Genomic DNA, 16,260 nt, shown 5'->3' with positions numbered 1-16,260 from the left:
AGGTGTCAAAGTAATAGTAGTAATAATAATAATCTCTTACATACAGCTCCCTTCTATCCTCAAACATACTTTATGCACCCATATATTCCAGGCCCCTTTTTCCTGCACATTCTCGCTATCATTTCATTCGTCGTCATCATTGCTCTTCTCCTCCATTCTGCATTATCATACCAGGGCAACATGCTCACTCTCTTTCCTCAGACACATTTTAATCACATTTAATCACTTGGATCTTTCTCAAATCATTTGGATTTGAAAAATGAAGAAACTCTGGTAAAGATCTAGTGAGTAACTTAAGGAACATGGATCATTACTAGAAGTTGTATGGTAGCATGATGAATAAGAGAGTGAGGAACAGATTGTTTTATCTTGACATGGTAGGTGAGTGGAATATTATTATTATGATTCAGGCCTCCATGACGTCACAAGACTCATCATGGGAAGCCTATCCTAGAAATTACAAAGTCTATCATACCGCTCCTTGAACTCATTGACCATTCATGCTCTCACGTAGTAAATGTCAAGGCTGTGCAAGTTAAAATATAGGCAGCAAGGCTAAAATGGGTCTCTTGCAAATCATACCATGACTCAGTGTGATTTGCAATGATGATAATTAGAAGAATAATACTAAATATTGGTTAATATTCACTGTTTTAAATTTTACAAATACAAACAGCACAGTTAAACAACTGCAAGAAACTATTTTATTACATTTCAGTACATAAATATATGATCAAATCTCTTACAAGACAGAATATAGTATGTTACTTATAAAAACAGAAGGAAACAATTATGAAAATATGCAGCTATCTCCATTTACTTAATTACATCCATATTTAAAAATGTACAAAAGTTTACTCTAATGATATAATTCACAATTGTCTTTAATACAGAAGGCAAAATATCATTATTACAAATCTGATTTTACAATAAATGTAGAAAGATTACTCTGATTTTACAGAATCATGGAATTTTTATCCCTCAAGCAATGGCAGCTGATTATCTCATATAAATTACCACTATTTTGTAGTCCTTGCATTAAAATCATACCTGTGACAAAATGTTTACATTTTGCTAGTGTTCCTATTTCACTTAAATTATTACCATAAATATAACAACCTAAGTATGCAAACTTTTCGGGATGTGGCTTCCCCTTTTCATTTTAATATATATATATATATATATATATATATTTTATATGAATCCTACACCCATGGAAAATTGTAAACCTATTGCACATTAATAATTTAATAATGTGGGTAGGTTAATAGTCAGATACTCTAAAAATCCTGCTCTAGAGACCAAAATATGGATCTTTTAAACATTAGGTTAGGTTGGTAAGGGGTTGCTACCAGATTAATGTGAAAGAATTTTTTCATAAAATGGAAGATGGGTTAGAACAAGAGGCCAGTCCTAGAAACTGTATAACGAAGTTATGAATAAGGAGTGTGGGGCAGTCTCTGCAAGGAGAGTTGTTATGAGTGAAATGCATTGTCTGACAATGTGGTAAATGCAGACATGCCAAATTAGTTTAAAGTACAGTTTCGTGAGTTTTTGTGTGTGAGAGTGTGTACCTCCCATAGATGAGGACTCCATGACAGTCTGATGAATAATAATAGTAATAATAATTTTTCAACCTATTTTAATCCTCCAATAAGCAGAGTGATGGTGGTCTTGCCCCAGGTGATAGATTCATCTCCCACCAAAACAATGTGACACACAGAGAGATTCAAACCGAAGATTTGGTGGTTGGAGAGTAGAGATATCCACTAGGTCACATCTTTTTTTTTTCTTTTCTTATTTCAGTACATTCAGTCATTCTCTCTTCATTCATATTTAATACTTGATGCTATTCAACCATTAGCATGAGAAAGAAGACATAACTAATTTAAAAGTGGTGTGCTACAAACAAATTAAATGTATGTTCCTCACCTCAGAAGTCATCATGGGAATTAGTCAATCCTGTGTATGATGCAAAATTACATCAGGTTTAGGTATTAATGTTGGCACTATTGATTACAGTATGATCAATTAACTCCCCTCTTTCTCCACAAAAACAACAGAATAGATGCTATATTTTAATAGTACTTTACCATTAGCATCCATTTCAGGAATATTCTTAGTTTGCATACTTCATCCTAAACTATCATGAAAGGTTTATTTTTTGTTTGTAATGTAATTAAATGTAAAACATTTTGCTGCTTTCTTAGGGGAGCAATAGCTAATCTAAACTGAAAATAAAACAGTCCATACGGAATCCATCAGAACTACAATCAACTCTCACTATATGAAACATTGTTTTAGTGAACTCACTATAATAAGCTACTGTAGAAAGTTTTTCACTTGGTCAAAAAGTAAATTATACTTGGCAAGAAATTATATTCTTGCTTAATTCTTTATCCAATGCATGACTAGGCTACTTGTATATAGAGTCTTCATATCCCATAATGCAAAGCCCACTTCCTTTCAGACATATATACTGGGAGGAATCACTACCCAGGCGGTTTTGACCTTTTTTTTTTGAGGCATTATTAAAGTACAGGTGTACCTTTCCAAAACCTCTGGGTAATTTACAAGATCACTGTAAATCTCACTGATTGACCAGAAAGATTCACTACTGTCTATCACACTCATCACTCCTGACTTGAATCATTCCAGGACCAGACACTCAGTGACAGGCAAAAACCTACCACCAAGCAGAACCACTTTTTCTCAGGAAGAAAGCCCAAAGAAAAACATTATTAAAATGTCATCAGCAGGAGATAGAAATAATGAAGAAATCATATATCTTCCATATACAAGCAGTAAAAGGATGTATCATCTTATTATTAAAATACTCTGGATCAGAGATCGTTTTAGAAAGTTTTCGTTTGCTTACAAAGTCATTTATTATTATTATTATTACCCAAGACCTGATGGAGTCAAAGACTCATCTGGGAGGTCCTTTTATCACACACACACATCTCATCATACTGTGTCTTAAACACACTCAAACTCCTTGCAGACACCACACTCTCAGGCAAAGCATTCCAATCATTCACAACTCTGCACGAAAAAAACCTGCCTTTCACTCCCCTACTCACACCCTCTGTATACAGTTTCCAGGGATGACCTCTGGTTCTCCCGTGATCTCTCACTATTCTCTGTAGAACTTCTCCACCATTGATCTTATAACAACCCCTTACCAACTTGTAGGTCTCTATCATATCTCCCCTCTTCCTTCTCTCCACCAGACTCTGAAAATTACATCTTCTCAATCTTTCCTCATACTCAACATTCCAGAGGTCAGAAACTACCTTAGTCAGTTGCCTTTGGACCCTTTCCAACATCTCTTCATCCTTCTGAAAACCCGGTGACCAAATCTGGGCACAATAGTCCATGTGTGGCCTAATCAAAGCCTTATACAATGGAACAAGAATCTCCCTACTTCTACACGTCAGTGTCCTTAGCATCACTCCCAGAAGTCTTTGTGTTGTCTTCACAATTTTGGCAATGTGTCCCCTAAATTTTAGATCCTTATCCACTGATCACTCCCAGATCTCTTATTTCCTCTACCTCCAACACTGAGAAGAAATTATATTCTTGTTTAATCTTTTATACAAGTGAACTATCACAACTAAGCTACTTGTATATAAAGGCTGATGATCCCATCAGTTGTTTTAATATCCATCCCATAATGCCAAACACATTCTTTTTAAAAGTGTATATTGCTATGCATTATGAGAAGGGTGACTTCTGCATTAATTCAACCTTCGTGTCTTCCTGGGTCTGGCTCCCACTGATGAGACCTCGGTAAAGGTTGAAACCAGCCTGGGTAGTGATCTTTCCCATAATACATAGTAATATACATGTTTTGAGAGGAAGTATGCTTTGCATTATGGGATACTACGGCAATTTAAAGTACCAGCCTCTATATACAATAATCTAGCTGTGAAGATTATTCGAGCATATGAAGTATGCTCGAATAACAAATTACGCTTGAATAAAGAATTAAATATAATTTCTTGTCAGGTATAAATAACAAACTACTGAAATGTCCTAGCCAAAGCCCCTTTGGTTCCTATATGTTGACATAGTAGGAGCCAACTATAGTTCCTTGTAAAATGATCTTAGCAAAGTTAGCATGTAAAGAAAAAAAAATAAAAGAAGCTGAACATAACCATTTCAATTCTGGGCTGCATTTTTCAAGTCTTATATGGTAAAAATGGATAAATAACACAGATGATTAAGGAATAATATTTATTGCCATTTAGTTTAAAATAAATACATCATCATTATCATGCATATCAAGGATTTAGGCCTAAAGTGGCCTGTTCCGGCCTTAGAAGTTATCATTGAATCTTTTAAGAGGACATCCTGGTTTTCTTTTTCCTAATGGCTTGTACTTTAAGGCTTGTTTTGGTAATTTTTCTATTTTCACTCTTTGAACGTTTTCCATCCATTTATGTTTATATTTTTAAATTTTTTTTATTACTGATTCTTGGTTTAATTCTTTCATTTCAAGTTTAATACCTTGATGGAAATTTTTATTCCATTTTATTATTATTTCATTTAGGTAAATATTAAAAAGAGTTGCTGAGAGGGGACATCCCTGCCGGAACAAATAAAATAAATACTTATGAGCTAAATCATTTAAAAAAATTTATTAAAATTAAAAATAATTTTTTATTTAGATTTACAAATTAATAGAAATAGTTTTAAATACTTACTATTATTTCCATCATTTAAATTCAGTAAATAAAATAACTATTTAATATGAAATTGGTTTGCAATGATTCATGGTAAGATGATTCATAAACAATACAATGACAGCAATTCTCAGACGCCAAAAGGGGAAAAAAAATTATTATCTGAATATGTCTTAAGCTGTTATTCATTCTCTCCATTCGATTTCTACAGTTATTCACATTTAAAATCCTAAACTTTTAAGATTTAAGTTTTAAAGTTTAAAATTTTAAATATTTTACTTCAGAAACAGTATAAATTGTTTAAAAGTTGAACAAATGGAACAACAATTCAACAAACAGTTTCAGCATTAAAACTGCAATATGAATCTTAACATTAAGGCAAAGAGATATTGACCATTTGGGTTTAACCAATATTTACATCAAAAATAGGTATTTATTATTTAAAAAAAGAGAATATCACAAGGTGACTAGTGGCTTTAAACATACAAATAACTACTAACATCCACAAGATTTCTGTTCAAATGTTGCTTTCTCGTCGATCCTCACACCCATAGCATTATATCGTTGACCAGGTAGATTAACACCATCTACTGTCCTCTGGATTCGAAGCATTACCATGTCCAAAAGTGCATCAACTGCTTTTGCAATATTTTGACCACTGGCAGCACTTGTTTCAAAATATGTCAGACTAATTGAAAAACAAGGGAAAAAAAAAAGGGAAAAAAAAAGTAGTCTATTCATCTTTTCTTTAATTGTTGAATGATATAAGAAATTTACATTATGAAAAAATTATGGATACAACTACCGTGTTAGAGTAAAACTTTAGTTTAATATAAACCAAAATATATGCTCGGCGTTACGACCTTCACATTAAGTTCATCTTCTGAAGTATGTGTATATATACAAAGAAACAAGCTGCACTACAATCTACATGGCATGATAAAGTACTGATCAACCATTAAAACCATTTGCCTGACCTCTGGTGCTTAAAAAAAAAACCTCACTACATCAAAGCTAGAGTCCTGTTATTAGTATTATCTATTAGGTTACAAAGTTAAATTAAGCAAGAGAGTAACATGTTCATACAGAAAATAATAGATAAATAAATAAACAGAAATTGAAATTACTTATATAAGTATACATATAAATTGCAACTGGTATGGAGTGACAAAAGAAAAATAAAAAACTGCTTCGAGTCTTAAAATCAAGGTTTGCTGGAAACTAAGCGGGCTGAATGTATGCCATCCAAATTCTTGGGATTTTTAATTCCCCCATTATTATTAAGATTAGGGTGGTTAATTAAATATTTCATAGGCTTCTTTAAATTTCTGTTCATACTAAGTTTTTGTATGATGCAAAGAACAAGTACATTTCCAATCAATTCAATGTAGGGTGTTTTGCTCAGAAGGCAAATTGATTGGAAAAGTACTTGTTCTTTGGAAACATCTAGTGAATGGTGCAGTAGAGAAGAAAAGAGAAAGAAAGATGCCAGGGAAGTGAAAGAAGAGTACGGGGGGGGGGGGGGGGGGAAGAAGCATGAAGGGAATAAAAGGAGATGTTGTATAGTGGTTGTGTGATCAGTGATATACTTGATTAGAGTGTGACAAAATTGTGCTTTCAGAAGCAAAGATTCAAGATGTGAATGATGATGCTGTCAGAATGCAACGAGGAAAAGTGAAAAGTTCATAGCTTTGGCAGGTATGAATGATTTGAAAGGTGATACGAACAGAATAAAAGAGGATATGAAAGTTACTAGAAGAAGGGAAAAAAAAAAGAGTGAGCGAGAGTAAGGATGCATTGGAAAAGATATGCATTCACTTAAATATAAAGAGCCAATAGGCTTCACTATTGTGGGATCCGACAATAATGTGGGATTTAATATCCACTTAATTTAAATGATATGCATTCATTTAAGTGATTATTGACTTAAATGAATTCTTCTTGTGCTTCTTCTTCTTTAGCCTCTTTCAATCCACTGCTGGTATAGCCTTAACTTTCTTAATTTTGTTTTGTGGCAATCTTTCCTTCTCTTGGTATCCACTCAGTGCTTAATTTTGTTCACCTTTCATCTGGCAGTCTACTAATGTGGCCAACCCATCTCCATTTACATGCTTTACAATATCTTCTACTCCAGTCATTTCTCTAATTCTAGTATTTCTATTCTATCCATTTTTGTTATGTACCATTCTTCTCTTCAAAGCTTTTTGGGCTAAATACAAACCTGTCTTCCTGTTTTTTAGTTGTTTCCCATGCCTCCCTTCCATAGCTAAACACAAATAATGTATATATTAAAGAGTTTTCTTTTAGGCACATAGGTAAATCTCTTAATGTACAATCTTTATACAACCAAAATGCTTGGTTTCCCTTGTGTGAAATTCTTCTATTTAGTTCTTTATCTTGTTTTTCCTTAAAACTAGTCCTCCACAACTAATTTGTCATCAGTTTAGTTTTAGCTAGATTAATCTTTAAAACTTTTTTTCCTGCTTTCTCTATCAAGGTCATTTAACATTTCCTGAGCTTTTTTCTTTATTTTGAGGTAAAAGAACAATGTCATCTACAAACATAAGTGATTGAATTTTTTTTTTCACCATTGATGCTAATTTCAGAGTATTCTCATGAAACATACTTAAAGGCTTCTAATGTATCATAAAACAACTTGGGTGATATAGGATTTCCTAGCTTTACTCCTCTCCCAATAACAAATTTATGATTTATTATTATTTCTTGACACCTCCAAGGAGTCCAAAGACTCATCGAGGGAGGGTATCTACTATACAACTCTCTGTCTCCACCACTTCCATCTGTCCCCATCATCTACAACAATGCCATCTACTGCCCACCACCACCACCACCACTAGTAAAATCTATAAATTTGTGTGTCCTGAAGGCCAATTTGTGTATGTGGGATGAAAACCTCAAGTTTCTGGGAGAAAAAATCCTGTTACTCCATATGAGATTGGTTAACTCACCATCAATTGAAAAAAAAACATATAAAGGAGGGTGCTAGTGGGCCAAGCACTGCGGATGCGATTTGAAGAGCTCCTGATTCAGATAAGTTTTACTAGGAATAATTAAGTATATATGCATAATTGTTTAAGTAAGAGCGGCTGTAAACGTTGTATGCTACCGATATTATTAGTGTGGGGGTTTTTTCTTGCCTAAACTAAATTACAAAATCATTATTATTAGACATAGTAACCTGCAGAGAAAAAAAAAAAAATTGCGGCAGCATTGTCATTCCATGATTTTAATTTAGATTTCAGTCGTTTCGTTAAGTGTGAGGTCTGTTATATGTATTCCTTCAATTACATAAATGATTTGTGGATGTTTAGTGCGGATGGAAGAAGCATGTGTGCGAAGTGTGATCTGAATGAGGAACTGATGAATGCGAATATGAAATTGATGACAGAAAGTGCTAGTACCGATTGTGTTGCGAGTGCACGTTTGAAAGAGAAGGATGGTGAGTAAGAGAGGCGAAAAAATGTTAAAAAATCAGGAAAAAAGAAAAAGAGCGATTTGACAACCATAACGGATGTTAAAAGGGACGAAAGTGAGGCGGAAAGAAGCGAAATTGAGAGAACGAATGAAAGTAGAAATGGCGTGATGCAGAAATCGCAAGTAAAAAAAATCGAAAGAATAAATGATAGCGAAAAAAGAATGAATGATGGCAAAAGTTGGACACATGTTGGAACGAAAGTACTGAACCAAAGAAAGGTGAATGACAGTAAAAGTGAGAAGAATGATAGTGAAAGTTGGACGCATGTTAGTCCGAAAGTATGGAAACAAAGAAAGATAAATGAGAGTGAAAGTGAGAAGAATGATAGTGAAAGTTGGACGTATGCTGGACCGAAAGTATGGAAACAAAGAAGGATGAATGAGAGAGAAAGTGAGAAGAGGGGATCGAGAGTTAGAAAGATTTAATGATAGAGAGAATGTGTCGTGAGGTTCGGAAGGTGAATTGGATTGGATGAAGCAAGAAATGAAATGGATGCAGAATGAAATTAAGAGAATTCAGGTCAAAACTATTAAAATAAATCATGATGGCATGAAAGAGTTAACGAAAGATGAGCGAGTGGCATTGTATGGCAACTACAGTATTAAAGATGTGCTAGAGGATAAAATGCACAAGGTATGTTTTCCAGGTGGTAAAATGAGTAGAGTGATTGAGGCATTGAATATGAGGCAGGAGCGAGCAAAAGAGTTAATTGTATTAATTGGTACAAATGATTTGAGAGAGAACAAAGAGCATGTCAAAATGAATGTCAGGAGACTGCTTGGAAAGATAAAAGAGAATAGTGTGACAGGAAAGGTAGTCAGTGTGTTGCCTAGGTATGATTGTGGTGAAATGAGGTGGACAGCAAGGATTATGAATGATATTCTGGCTGAAATGTGTGAGGAGATGGGAGTACAGTTTGTTAATGTGTGGAATGAGTTTGAGGGATGAAGTGAGCTGTATGGGAGCGATGGACTGCATTTGAGTGGTTATGGTGTGAGTCGCTTGGAGAGACTGCTGCTGGAAAGTAGAGAAGTGAATAGAGAGAGTGAATCAGATTGAGAGGGGAGTGATGTGGAAGAGCAGGAGAGTAAAACAGGAGAGATTGAAGAAGTGGAAATGAATGAGGAAGTGAGTGGTATGAGTATAGAAAATGAGAGAATGGGTGTGCAAGAGGAGCAGGGAAACGGGGAGGCTCAGGGTGGACAGGGGTACACAGTGTGAGAAAGGTGGATGCTCCAAGAGGAGGTGAGAACATGTGTAGGCAGGAAAGTAATGAGATGACCAGGGATCAAGAGGAAACAGATGGAATTGCAAAGGGTTCTAAAATGAAGAAGCAGAAAGGGAAATGGCCCCAGTCCAGCATGGAGAGATCACATCGAGTGAGTGGTATCAGTGGAACTAGTGTAGTTCCAGAAATGAGTTGTTGTGTTTGTATACCATTGCTAGAAGTATAAGAAACAAGGCAGATGAAATGGTTGCACTAATTGCGTCTGTGCACCCAGAGATTGTCGGAATAAGTGAGACATGGTTAGATGAGGACGACATCCTAACAGGAATAGAGATGGAAAGGTATGATGTGTTTCGTGAGGATAGAAGGGGTAAAAAGGGAGGGGGAGTGCTATTGATGATAGAGAAAGAGTTATGTCCATACAAGGTAGAGATGCAAGAGGGAAATAGGGGCAGTGGTTTTGAGGCAGTATGGTGTGAGATAGAGGTGAATAGAATCAAATACTTGGTGGGATGTTGTTATAGACCTGGTAATGTGGATGGTGGTGATAGTGAAATGTATAGTCAAATAAGCCAAGCAAATAAGAAAAGGGTGATCATTATGGGTGATTTTAATTATGGCAATATAGACTGAATGAAGAGATAGCAACTGGAAGTAAAGAAAATGAGTTTCTTGAGTTTTTGAGGGATAACTACCTCAGACAGTATGTAACAGAGGGCACACGAGGATTAAGGGTCTTGGATTTGGTCATCTCATTGGAGGATGTAATTATCAATGAGGTGTCAAATCATCCACCAATTGGTGAAAGTGACCATGAGGTGATTACCTGGGTGGTTGCCAGCAGTGCAAGGACCCCTGTGAAAAAAGGGTATATGTAGAACCACAAGGGGGGGGGATTATGAAGAGCTCAGGAGACAGCTTGCAGGTGTAGCATGGAATGAGGAGTTAGCTGGAAAAGAGATCAATGCAGCTTGGGGGATTTTCAAATTTAGTAGATGCAATGTCTAAATGTATACTATGGGTGAGAAGGTTAAATAAGGTAGGTGTGAGATGGATGAATAAATAGATTAAGCATGCAATTCAGAGAAAAAGGGCATTGTGGAGGCAGCATAAGAGAAGTGGAAGTAACCAATTTCATGAGGTCTACAAAGACCAGGCAAGGAGGTGAATTGGTTGGTGAGAGTAGCTAAAGAGAGGTATGAACAGCAGTTAGCTAATGAAGCCAAAAAGAATCCTAGGGAGTTCTTTCGATATGTAGCCAGCAAAAGAAAGAATGATTATGGAAGGATGACACTGATTAGAGGAAATGGTATAAAGATAGCTGTTGCAGAATGTGTGGTGGAGATACTTAATGAGCAGTTCATAAAGATCTTTCAATCTTGTGAATGTGACTTCATGGAGAGATTAAGAGCAGTTGATGATGGGGAGCAGAGACTGACTGTAAGTGAGCAAGAGGTGTTTGGGGAGTTGAGTAAACTAGATGTAAATAAGGTGGTGGGACTTGATAATATATCACCGCGTATTCTGAAGGAATGTGCCAGAGAGTTGACACCTGCCTTGACATATTTTTTTAATACGAGTCTTGCACTTGGTCAAGTTCCTAAGGAGTGGAAGGAGGGCAAGATTGTGCCACTTCATAAAGGAGGTGATCGAACTCAAGCATCAAGCTATAGGCCTATCTGTGTGTCAGGTGTTGTGGTTAAGTTGTTGGAGAAGCTTGTGAGAACTAGGATCCAGAGTTGGGTTGACAACAATGGTATAATCTTTGAGGGACAGCATGGATTTGCTAAAGGAAGGTCATGTTTTAGTAATCTACTTACTTATTACAATAAAGTGACTGCTTCCTTGGACAGAGGAGAAGGATACACAGTAATATACTTTGATTTCGCAAAAGCTTTTGATAGAGTACCTCATGATAAGTTGACAGTCAAACTAGAGCAGATGGGGTTGGATATTATATTAGTGCATTGGATTGGAGACTGGCTATCTGATAGGTATCAACAAGTTGTGTATGGGGGTGCAATATCCAGGAAAAGGAAAGTCACTAGTGGAGTGCCTCAGGGGTCTGTTTTAGGGCTATTACTGTTTAACTTGTATGTTAATGATATTGGCGAAGATTTGGATGGAGATATTCAGCTGTTTGCAGATGATGCAAAGTTGGGATGAACCATAAAGAGTAGTGAAGATGTTGTGGCCTTGCAAGAAGACTTGAATAAATTGAGTGATTGGGCAAGCAAATGGGGATGTGAGTTCAATGTTGCAAAATATAAGGTTTTAAAATTTGGAAAACAAAGATGGAATGCAGAATTTATGCTTGGTGAGAATATATTGTTGGAAGTAGAGGAAATAAGAGATCTGGGGGTGATAGTGGATAAGGATCTAAAATTTAGGGGACACATCGCCAAAATTGTGAAGACAACACAAAGACTTCTGGGAATGATGCGGAGGACACTGATGTGTAGAAGTAGGGAGATTCTTGTTCCATTGTATAAGGCTTTGATTAGGCCACACATGGACTATTGTGCCCAGATTTGATCAACTGGTTTTCAGAAGGCTGTAGAGATGTTGGAAAGGGTCCAAAGGCGACTGGTAGATGTAATTTGCAGAGTCTAGTGGAGTGAAGGAAGAGGGGAGATATGATAGAGACCTACAAGTTGGTAAGGTGTTGTTATAGGATCAATGGTGGAGAAGTTCTACAGAGAATAGTGGGAGATCAGGGGAGAAGCAGAGGTCATCCCTGGAAACTGTATAAAGAGGGTGTGAGTAGGGGAGTGAGAGGCAGGTTTTTTTCGTGCAAAGTTGTGAGTGATTGGAATGTCTTGCCTGAGAGTGTGGTGTCTGCAAGGAGCTTGAATGTGTTTAAGACACGGTATGATGAGATGTGTGTGAGATAAAAGGACCTCCTAGATGAGTCTTTGACTCCATGAGGTCTTGTTTAATAATAATAATTTAATAATAATAAAAAATGTTCCTCCCGTGACAACGAGAATTGAACTTGGGCCTTTTCCAACTGAAGGAAGCAATGTACCATCATTCTTCCAATTGCACCATGGAGGTTCTAAATTCCTTTCCTTGATGTTCTGGCTTTATACTGGCTGATGTACAGTTTTTTTAAAATTCAGATATACTTTGTTGGGGTGGCTTCTTGCTTTAAACTGTTTATTATTTCTGACTGATATAGAGAATCAAAAGCTTTTTCAAAATCTATGAACTCTAAATCTGAAGAAAAATTAGATACATTTGTTTTTTTTCTATTACTTGATTAATAGTGTGGATATGATCTATTGTAATATTATGTTTTGTATGAATATATGGAGTTAAATGGGAAGAACCTACTGAAAATATGCTGATGACACTGTTATCCTTGAAGACTCTTGTCAGTATGTCATACAAGCTACATCTAATTTAATTATATGTAAAAATCAATTTAAAAAAAATACAAAAAAACCAAAATTAATAAAAAAATAAAAATATATAATTAATAAAAAAATAAAAAACATATAAAATTAATAAAAAAATAAAACAATCCTTATTTCACCAACAGTACTAATATAATAAAGATTTACAACCTTTTATGAGTGGGAGTCATATAAAAAACTTAAAGAAAGTAAACCTGTTAAACATAAAACAGACAACCTGGTAAACATAAAATGGAAAAAAAAAAAAAAGGTGAAACGAAATAGCAATGTATGGTGATTCCATTGTTAGAGGTGTGGTTAATAGGATGGTCTATAAGATCTGATTTCCGGAGGGAGAATGAGTAAGATAATTCATGCTTTGGATATGAGAAGGAAATCAGCAAGAGAGAGTTAGTGGTGGTTGTGGGAACAAATGATTTGGTTGAAGATTAGTAGAATGTCAGGATGGATATCAGAAGTACTGAGGTAGTGAAAGATAACAGTATATTGGGAAAGGTTTTCAGTGTATTGCTACAGTATGATGATGATGATGAGTTGAGACAGAGAGTAATTTTCAATCCCCCCTCCTCCCTGTCAGGAGACATACAGTTATTTGCTGATGATTCAAACAACTGTGTGATGCATGATTGGAATATTATATAAATTAAGTGGATATTAAAATAAAAGATAGGCACAGCCACTAGGCAGTTAGCCTAGTGGCTGTACGCTTCGCAACCATATGCCTGGGGAAGGAGTGTCCTAGGTTCGATTCCCGTCAGTGACGTGAGGAGCTGAAGGATCTTCCTCAGCCATAGCCAAGTTAGCCAGTCTTGGGCGTGGACAGCAGGGTTTTTTCCCCAGTTTATTCTGGGGGATTTTCATCCCGCAAAGCAGGCAAAACTGGCCTTTAGAACTCAACACTACAGGCCATAGGATACACCGGGGCATATGGCTGACCACCTTATCCTGTAAACGGAGTGAGGTCCGATGATCAATGGACCCTCGACACCGCAAGGTAAAAGAGGGTATAAGGAAGATGAGATGAGATGAGATAAGATAATAATAATAATAAAAAGAAGTCATTTTTGCCTCTTTATAAGGCCTTCTTAAGTGAGGTCTTATCAAGGCCTTATAAAGAGGCAAAAATGACTTATTTTTATTATTATTATTATAATAAAAACTACTATTATAATAAAAATTACTATTGCATGCAGTTCTAGTCAGCAGCATAGCTGGGGGGGGGGGGTCTTCCCCAGGAGGACCAGCGTTTAAGAAATCTTGCCATACTGACTACAGAACAACAACCGAGTAATTAAATAGACTTCGCCAATGTCATCAACAATTTTGCTAACTTAAAAGCAAGAAAAATAACATTTTAGAATGTGGGAATGAAAGTTTTACTTCAAAAATAAACACAGTGTTTAAATTTATTTCCATATACGTCATTTTGATTTTTTGTAGAATTTTTGATGTGTATTGTGAGAGGGGCAGCAAAAGCTGTAGCTACACCACTGGGTCTAGTCTCCTAATTTCCGTGGTGATTCTGATATAGTGCAGAGAGAGAGAGAGAGAGAGAGAGAGAGAGAGCAAAGTAGAAAGTGTTAAAAAATCATATCAGGATTATGGAATATTGAGATTTACAAACTTCAGAAAGTGTCATACAGGATACCAATAGATGGAATTTTTCATTTTATGGAGGTTGGGTTAAGGGTGCAAGGACATCCTTGGAAGCTGAGAATGAATGCCATCAAGAAGTGGGTGAGAGCTAGATTTTTCTCTCTCATAGAGTGATGCATGATTGGAGTATTATATCCAACATAATTTCAGAGCCAAATACAGAAACTATAAAAGTTTCATATTTGAAAGTTGACCAGAGAGCTTGTGGGAATACACTTGCTGCCATACTACGTCGAATTTAATTTTATGTTGGATTTAATATCCACTTAATTTATATAATTTTGCATCGCCGAATTGAAACGTTTTGGCTCTTTATTTTAGTAAATACTTTACGCACTGACAGAGAGTTGGCCTACGGAAAATACACCTCTCCAACGCTTTGAGTTCCTTAGTACAAAGAGTTTTTGCTCTCTTAGGTTTCTGCCTGGTCTCTGACAAAAACCAATGAGTTTGAAACAGCTGTCAGATTAGTGAAACCTTATTAAAATGGACCAATAGTAGGCAATATATGGGTGCTTCGGCATGCATGCATGCTTGCTATTAGGTTTGGCTAGTGCAACTCGTAGTATGGTGACAAGTGTATTCCTGCAAGTTCTCTAGTCAACTTTCAAATATGAAAATAGTTTCAATACAAAACTTTTATAGTTTCTGTATTCGGCTCTGAAATTATGTTGGATTTAATATCCACTTAATTTATATAATTTTTCATCACTGAATTGAAGCCTTTTGGCTCTTTATTTTAGTAAATGATTGGAATAGATTGCCACTGGATGTTGTGTGTACAAGTAGTGTGAATGAATTCAAGGGCAATTAGGGCAGCTGGTCTATCTTACTAATAATAATATTGTAAATGTGGTGAAGGTAATACTGAGAAAGATGTTGACTAATGGAAATAAAAGAGTAGTAAATTCCATTGTATAAAGCCTGATCAGACTACATCTGGATTACTGTGATCAAATCTGGTCACCATAATGAAGTAACCTTGGAAAGGGTACAGAGACAGATCAGGTGATATCAGGATGATACAGTGTTGGTTATGAGGATAGACTAAGGTATACAAACTGCAGAATTCAGCGAATGTTACAAACAGGTAATATGATTCAAACATTTAAACAACTGAGAGGCAATTTATAAGATTGACATTAGGGAAATTTCTTGTATGGTAGAATAAGGGAAAGAAATATGGACGAGGAAACATCCCTGGAAGTTATAAGAGGAAATTATGAGTAAGAGGGTGAGAAGTAGTCTCGTTTTTTTTTTTCATGGGGGGGGGGGGCAGACCATGGAAGGCATTGCCTGATAAAGTGGAAAGAGCACAGATAGTGAATGAATTTAAGGAACAGTATGATAGACAATGTTGTAAAACAAGTACTCATAGTAAGTCTTGTGAGCCACAGTTGTCCTGAATAATAATATAACTAATGTGCTATCAACAGTATTAATTAAATTAATCTGTTATTTGTCAGGACTCCATAATAATGTCGGATCTTATATTTTGGTCATCTAAAACACTTCTAACTGCTTCTAGATCTTGATCTTCCTCTAGAGTCTTTTTCCTGCCATCCTTGCATTAAACACCTGATTTGCTTACATTTCCTTGCCCATTCAGTTCAAGCAATACCACTGTAGATTAGACCTGCTGACACATCCCTGAATACTAACTATGTCAAGTTTCTTCCTAATATCTTCCTTTTATTATGATCCTGTCATTGATGTTACCTATTCATTTTTTCAATCTATCTTCATAGGGGAACATTCCACAGACCACTCACC

At 35.9% G+C, this 16,260-nt stretch overlaps 1 protein-coding gene across 2 annotated transcripts in view; it reads right to left on the bottom strand.

The window, feature by feature from the left end:
- Positions 1-681: 681 nt before the first annotated feature.
- Positions 682-16,260, bottom strand: part of LOC150109381 (ras-related protein Rab-27A-like) — a 122,260-nt gene continuing 106,681 nt past the window's right edge. For both annotated transcript variants that reach the window (XM_090407795.1, XM_090407796.1), the window contains exon 5: positions 682-5,376. In XM_090407795.1, coding sequence (XP_090263921.1) covers positions 5,184-5,376 — 193 coding nt within the window. In that variant the 3' untranslated portion in view covers positions 682-5,183. The remainder of the gene's footprint in view (positions 5,377-16,260) is intronic.

The sequence above is a fragment of the Typopeltis vanoorti genome, chromosome 2, assembly GCF_054136105.1.
Source record: "Typopeltis vanoorti isolate ZY-2024b chromosome 2, IOZ_Tvanoo_1.0, whole genome shotgun sequence".
Lineage (NCBI taxonomy): Eukaryota > Metazoa > Arthropoda > Arachnida > Uropygi > Thelyphonidae > Typopeltis > Typopeltis vanoorti.
This window is presented reverse-complemented; position numbering and strand designations above follow the sequence as displayed.